At 37.0% G+C, this 7,745-nt stretch overlaps 1 protein-coding gene across 1 annotated transcript; it reads left to right on the forward strand.

Moving 5' to 3' along the window:
• The first annotated feature begins 235 nt into the window (after nt 1-235).
• On the forward strand, nt 236-701 carry LOC101300698. The gene is made up of 2 exons (XM_004293139.1): nt 236-563; nt 673-701. Exons 1-2 carry the CDS (start codon nt 236-238, stop codon nt 699-701), a joined length of 357 nt encoding a protein of 118 aa, XP_004293187.1.
• Nucleotides 702-7,745: the final 7,044 nt, after the last annotated feature.

Below are 7,745 nucleotides of genomic sequence, written 5' to 3' on the forward strand. Positions count from 1 at the left end.
CATACAGGAAATGAAGGAGCTCCCATGGTAAACGACTTTGCTACAACCTTGTCAGAATTAATCTTTCGTGTAGGACCTCTGTAACCTCACATGCAATATGCAACCCCTAAGTTCAAAAGTAACAAATTTTGTAACGCTATAAACATTAAATCCAAATCCACATCCTTATATAAACCATGCAGCAAAGTAATCGACCCCCAACAATAAAAGCAAAAACACAAAGAGCTAGCTAGAGATGGAAATGCTCAATCTTCGATTCATGGTTTTAGCTGCTATTGTTGTGATAGGAATTCTATTCACTAGTGAAGTTGATGTGGTTCAGGGGCAAGTTTGCCAAGGTGACATGCAAGGTCTGATAACGCAATGTGAGCCTTATGTTATGAAGGGTAGTGTACTGCCTCCAACGGCATCTCAAGGATGCTGTTCTGCGATAAAAACGTTAGACATTCCATGCGTGTGCCGGCACGTGACCAAGGTGGTCGAGGCGGTGGTTGACATGGTTAAGGTGGTTAAGGTCGTTAGGTCCTGTGGTATCCCTGTTCCCAAGGGAATGAACTGTGGAAGTAAGATCCCAAATTAACCTCTTTCTCATAGCTATAGATACATAAGCGATCTATTGCCTGATTTTACATAGTTGATAATGGCTCTTATAAGTTTGGCAATTCACTGCAGGTTATACAGTTCCACCGGGAAGTGGTTGAAGTGATCATATATATGTATTGAAGTTAAATGAAGTGCTAGTTGAAATAAAAACACAGATGATGCATCCTTATGTAATCTAAAAAGTTATATGAATTATATGGAATAATCCAATCTATATATGGTATTTATTTTTCATATATATATATATATATATCAATTTGAATGACCAAATGATTATGGAATTAGTTGAAATTTTGTAGACATGTTTCTTGCATATGAATCTAGAGGATCAACGGTTGAGATCGTTAAAAGAAGTCATCTAATAATGTAAAATAGTAGAAATCCTCAAATTCTTAAAGTAAGGAGGTCCTCTCTAGATCCTCCCTCTCTCTCTCTATATATATATAACAAAAACAAATCCCATATAAAAGTGGTGGGGTTGGGTAGTTGACTCTGTCAGAACGATCTCAACCTTGAAAGTTGAAACCCATCTATTTCTTTATTTCGTTTTGAAACTGAAAACCTAAATATGCACATTCCTTCATTTTGTTTTCTAAATATTCTTATCTATTCAATTTCCAGCAAGGTAAAAGACTTAAATCGGATTTCTGTCTTAAGACTTATCAGACACTTGTAATTAAACAGAACCTTTAGAATTGTTCTTGCAATTAAACAGACACTTGTACCAAAACAGATCTCTGATATATGGTAGAGATCTAATGAACCAAGTAATAAGTTTCTTCAGTTTACCAACCCATAGACAATAGAAATTTAATTATTAGTTTAAACTTTTTAAACACATCTCCTGTTTTGGACTATATTAAGGCCATGCCATAGTCATTATGTAGCCCAGATATGACTTACACTCAGTTCTTTTAAATCAAGATGACATGTTAGGAGGACAAGTTTTCTAATTGGCATAAGCATGTAAAAAGGCTTTCTATAAAGAAGGCCAACTAAAAATGTTTCCCAACCTTACCATCCGTCTTGAATTGATTAGAAAGTGTGAAAGAAATGAAATTCATTAAAAGATTGAGCAGTTCTTACCCCTATCAGTGCCTTGATATTTGCTGCAGGGTTCTTTCCAGTACTTTTCTCATACCCCAGAAATGCAAACACAAAAAAGGAGGTGTATGTAACCACATCAAACAATCCATAAGCAAGCACAGCTGCCAAGCCAAGCTTTGCAAGTTTTGCACTCATTTCAGCCGAATTCACCTGCGAAATATGTGAACTGTGAGAGAAAGAAATGCAGGTAGTATATGACTATAGAGGAGGTAAAGAGCATTCTCTTGCATTTATTTCTAAATGTATTTCTTTGGTCAAAATTTTCATACATTGTAGTTTCATTTTTCCATTCTTACTTTCTTATACAGTTATACATATAGAAATACAATTCACGGAACCATAAGAATTGATATCACCTAGTAAACTAGTACTAATACCATCATAATCTCAGCAACCAAACACAAGTACAAACTCTACTATTCCACTGTAAAAAAAGGAAGAGCTATATACCTTCCATTTTCTCCAGAAGCCCTTGTTATTCTGCTCCTAGCCAAAATACATAAACAAACTTTATGACAAGAAATAGAACACCCAAAACACAGAAAGAAGGGAATTTAAAAACCTCCAATTGTTCATAATCTTTTGAAGGGAAGTTGTCTGCTGCTCCTCCTTCACTGAGGGAACACTTCAGTAAAAGAGTGGGCTTTGGAAAGCAATGCTGGGTGTTTTGCTGGTTGCTGTTGAATTCTTCTTCAAGTGGTTGGTAATGGTATTGGTATGGGTTTGGTGCCTTGGGAGAAATTGGGGTGGTGAAGAAGACAATGGCGTTGAGAGTAAAGACCACATCTCAGACTTGGTAGATTAACTGGAAGTTGAAGACTCACGAGGAGCATAACCTGTAAAGCTGCTGTAACCATTGGGCCTAAAATAGTGGCCTCTATAGTTGGTTTCATTCCCTCCAGAGGCTAACAAAGAATATTTGTTAGTCACACCCACAAATTTGATCACTCAACCTGGCTCTGGAAATCTTTTCGCTATCTTTCAATATTCAGATATTCAGAAAAAATCAGTAATGTTCAAAACTCCGTGAACTTTACCTTTTATACATGCGTGCATGTCGTACCATATAGGCATATGATTCAACAGTGTGCCTTATAATAATTAGCCAATTTACTATTCTAGGTATTATTTATGTCTATTTGCTACCAAAACATTAGTCAATTTGTTACCTTTTTATTATTTTAAACTTGATCATCTTCCCCCTAGATTAAACTTGATCATCTTCCTATATCCACATTACTTGATACCATAGCACAAAGCCACAAACGATCGCCATGCACTTGATCACTTACACAAGCAGTATAAGCTTCCCTCCATAGACTACAATGTCCATTAAGCCCTCATTGCACCCCCAAGACTTCACATAATATGGCACCCATTTGGATTTTCATCACTGAACAAGGCAAAGGTATCGGAATCGTCGGAATAGTAGGGATGTGGTGGATAGTTGGGTTATGGTGGATGGGACGGCGGTGGCAAAGGCATCTTATATAGATGGACCGAAACCGGACCTAAAGGAGGGCAGAAAGTGAAAGGGGTTAAAAGACTTCACCCGCAACTAATTATACTTCTTCTTTTGTGTTTACTAACACCTCTGAAAAGAGGAATTTGTACGGCAGTCAAGGGCTCTTAGAGGATATCCATTTCCATCTATCTCTGACACCGAACATCTATCTTTTGATTAACATGACTCTACTCGGGAAGCCACTTCTTGCCTCAGAATTGCTCCACTCCGGACGTAGCTAGAAAATTGCATACCCTGGATTGAAATGTCGTATAGAAATAGAAAAGCATATATAAATAACTAAAAAAGAAGCCGTGCGTGCTCTTTGGACAAAGCTAATGTTTCTGTGATACTCCCATGCTTTCTGTTGGGTAATATTATTCATTTATTCATCCAAACATGAATTAATTTTGAAATTCTTGAAACTCTAAAGTTGCAAATTTGATGGAATAGCAGCAAATTGGTTAAAAGCAGAGTTGCTGAACTTGAATTTAGCTAAGTTTATGTATTTTTGTAGCAAAAATGAACTCGAGCAGAATATCTAAACATAAGTTTATTTTAACTATTGTTAAACTAGATTGATAAATTTAGCAATTTGGTTTGAACTGTTAAAGTAAAAGCTAAATTTTATCCATTTTTGTCCACTTGTTAATTTATGATTTGTCAAAATTTATCAGTTAACTCCAAATAACAATTTATTGTTGGAGCACCATTGCTATTTCGGTTGTTAAGTTTCCTAACCATTGTTAAATTTAGCAACAAATTAACCTAGACTACTGGAGATGCTTAGGTAGCAAATTGACTAATTTAGACTAATTAGGGTAGCAAATTGGCTGAAATAAAAACTAAGGTAACAAATTAACACTAAACTGAAAACTAGGATAGCAAATTAACAATTATGCTTATGAAATATATAGACATATATTAGAATTTCCGAATAACAATATGGATCATCATATGTCACATTGTGCAAGTGTAAGATTACCTTATTAGCATACTCTTTCAAAGCAGTAGCACCATTTTCCTAGAAACACCTTCGCACCTCATCATTGGCTTCCCCATCCACAACCCTAAAACCCAATTGTTGTCTCAAAAAACCAAGCAAACCTCCACTTCGAAGTCCTAAAGAGAGGAAGACTATCAACCCAGAAAGTCTCTGAAATCAAAAGGCACAAAAAGGTAGAGAGTTATGGAGGCGGTGTTGATGAGTTTCATACGGAACAACAGGGCACCAGTGATGAATATGGTACGCAGCTTCCTCCTCCTTATCATGTTAATAAATAATTAAATATCATCTGATCACAACCTCTCCCTTGTGATTTTGTTAGTCAGAGTGCAGGTAATTCTTCATCAACAATAACACATTGTTCGGCTGACAACCCCAGCTCTCTCTCTTCTTTTGCCGCCGATCAAATTATTGAAGATGCGTTGTATGAGATCTCTTATTCTTGTCTTTCTGATGATACTATTGATCTTGAAGGAGCATTTGGTGGTAATGATACAATGTTGTGTCAAGATAGTAGTCTGATGTCTTCTTTTGATCAATGGTTAGATTGTCTGTTTAAGTTTTAGGATAAATTACAAATCTGTAGATGCATGTTATGGTGGGGTTCAAACCCTTCCTTGAGCCTAGCACACAACCCTAAAAGGTTGAACTCCAAGTTTGAAAGATAGATAACCGGTTTGTAGCTTCTTGTTAGCCATTCACACGTACAGGTGATGCTGGAGGGAAACGATGTGTTTACTACTTGACATGTTTTTCTGTAAGACTTCTCCTTTACTCTTTATCTAGCTTTCAAGTTCTTCTTCCTTTTCATGCGAAAGAGACTTAGTATTTAAGTTCATGAAACATCTTTCATTATATAGTGGCAGAACTAATGAGACCCAGAAGATCTTGTTTCATTAGTTTGTTGCAGCATGTATAGTTTTCTGATTTTTCAACTTAAGTGTCTGTTTATTATGGGGGGTTTAACTATAAGGGAACTTTGCTTGCTAAGGTCTTAGTACAAGTGATAGTTGTCAAACTTCAATACCTACATTCATTGGTCAATTGGGTTTAAAAGGTCAATTGGCTTTTACGTACATAACATATAATGTAGGTAAGTATTAATAAAAAAAGTTCGAAATAATTTTCTGGATATGAAACAACAGTTTCAAGAGGAAAGTAGTATGTTATTGGCTCTGTTGCTCAGTGGTTGAATACTAATGAGCCAATTGAAATTGATCTGTATCTCCCTGGTCCGCCTTGCTTGGGGTTCCTGGTCTAAATGAGTTGGAAACTTGGAGCACCACTTTTTGCATAATCTGTTTATAGAAGCTAGGACTTTCAGATAGTTTATTCTGTTTTACTCCTACATGTATGTACATTCTTTTCATTCTCAAACAGTTCCTAAATATAAATGAAAATCCCACTTACTGGATTTTTTATTTTGTTTTCAAATATATACTTATATTGATCAATTTTCTATCAAAGACAGGTGAAGAACAAAGGGACACTCATTAATGTGAACAACATGAAAGTGCAGCGCCAACAAGCCAAAAAAATCAGCTAATGATTGGCAAAATGATGATATAAAGGTTGCATTATTTGTGGGTGCTAAATGGGAACTCGAGTTGCCTACCATCTATGACAAACAACGACTTAAAGAATGTGTTTCAAGAACTCAGGTTCATTAGTTCCTCCAACAGCATAACAGCAGTAGAGCCATAGAGGTACTATGGACTCCTTAGGTATCTTCATGTTCGGCCATAACAGGTACATGAAAATTCCCCAATTCTGAGGTTTCTTTATGATGAAGGGTTAGAGCATCTTTAGCAATGCTAGCTATTTTTAAGTTAAATTTTAGTCAAATTAGCTAAAATGTCATTTTAGCTAGCCATTTTAGAAATGTGGCTGCATCAATGCTCTCTATTTTAACTAGCATTACATCAACATTATTCTTCAAATAAAAATTAAATAGTTTAAATATATTTATATATCACGTAAAATATCTTATAAGGAATGCATTAAATTATAGCTAGCCTCATCTGAGTCATCTTGCTAGCTAAATATAGCTAGCGAGATAGCTAAAAGTCATAATAGCTCAAGTTTGGCTAGTTTGCTGGAGCTCTTAAGACATCCAAAAAAGCTAAACACGCTCTTTAAAATAGCTAAGGAGTTAAAGTAGAGAGTCTGTTAAAGATGCTCATAGCTTCTATGTTTCAAACTCACTTAGTTTTCAGTTCAATTTCATATATATGCATGTCTAAATGCAAAGTGGTGTTGTTGGGATAATCTAACTAATGTTGTCCATAATGGAGCACAATAATTAATTTTAAGAGAGCTTGTTTATGCAAATCACAAAGATAAAACTGTTTGTACGTAGAATAGCACAAAAAGTATCATTATTTTCAACATTTTGATAGTACATATATGAATGAACAAATGTTGTGCAGTTGATTACACCATAATTCAGGGTATGTAATCAGAAAGACTAACATACAGAAATCATGAGTAACAAACGAAAACAAAATAAAATAAGCAAATAGTGTAAAGCTGCAAAGCTTTCTCGTATTATCAAGCACTTTTGTGGATCCATTTTCGATCGATCAGATGTAGGCAAGTCATCATTAGGATAGAAATCTCACTTGCAGCCATTATTTATTTAACCAATTTATATCCTGCAAAATGCAAAATTGTACGTTAGTAAACAAATGTAAAAGAACTAACAGTACCAAAAGACATGCAAAAGATACCATGCATGTAGTCATAGGATACTTACACAAAGAGAAAGAAACTGAATTAGGTTAATAATGAGTTGGTGGTGGAGGAGATTTGTAGTAATAAGGTTTAGGTGCTGGTGGTGATGGTGGAGGTGGCGACTTATAGTAGTAAACTGGAGGAGGTGTAGGTGATGGTGGTGGTGGTGATTTGTAGACATAAGGAGGAGGTGGCGATGGGGATGGAGGAGGTGGGGACTTATAGACATAAGGAGGTGGAGGTGATGGAGACGGTGGTGGTGGTGACTTGTAAACATAGGGTGAGGGTGGTGATGGAGATGGAGGAGGAGGTGGAGATGGAGACGGTGGTGGTGGTGACTTGTACACATAGGGTGGAGGAGGTGATGGAGATGGTGGCGGTGGTGATTTATAAATGTAAGGAGGTGGTGGAGATGGAGAAGGTGGTGGTGGCGACTTGTACACATAAGGTGGAGGAGGTGATGGGGAAGGGGGAGGTGGTGACTTGTAAACGTAGGGTGGGGGAGGTGATGGGGATGGAGGAGGTGGTGACTTGTAAATGTAGGGTGGTGGTGGAGATGGTGATGGTGGGGGTGGTGACTTATAGACATAAGGAGGAGGAGGTGATGGGGATGGAGGAGGTGGTGACTTGTAAATGTATGGTGGTGGTGGTGACTTGTAAATGTAGGGCGGTGGTGGAGATGGTGATGGTGGGGTGGTGGACTTATAAATGTAGGGTGGGGGAGGTGATGGGGATGGAGGTGGTGGTGACTTGTAAACATAAGGAGGAGGAGGAGGTAGGTGAAGGAGATGG

This window comes from Fragaria vesca, linkage group LG2 (genome assembly GCF_000184155.1).
Source record: "Fragaria vesca subsp. vesca linkage group LG2, FraVesHawaii_1.0, whole genome shotgun sequence".
Taxonomy (NCBI): Eukaryota; Viridiplantae; Streptophyta; class Magnoliopsida; order Rosales; family Rosaceae; genus Fragaria; species Fragaria vesca.

What these genes read in the sequence shown, in the direction of transcription:
- LOC101300698 (XM_004293139.1), top strand. Translation starts at nt 236, where the DNA reads ATGGAAATGCTCAATCTTCGATTCATGGTTTTAGCTGCTATTGTTGTG. An exon ending in CAAGGGAATGAACTGTGGAA is followed by an intron (nt 564 to 672) that starts GTAAGATCCCAA and finishes AATTCACTGCAG; the next exon opens with GTTATACAGTTCCACCGGGA.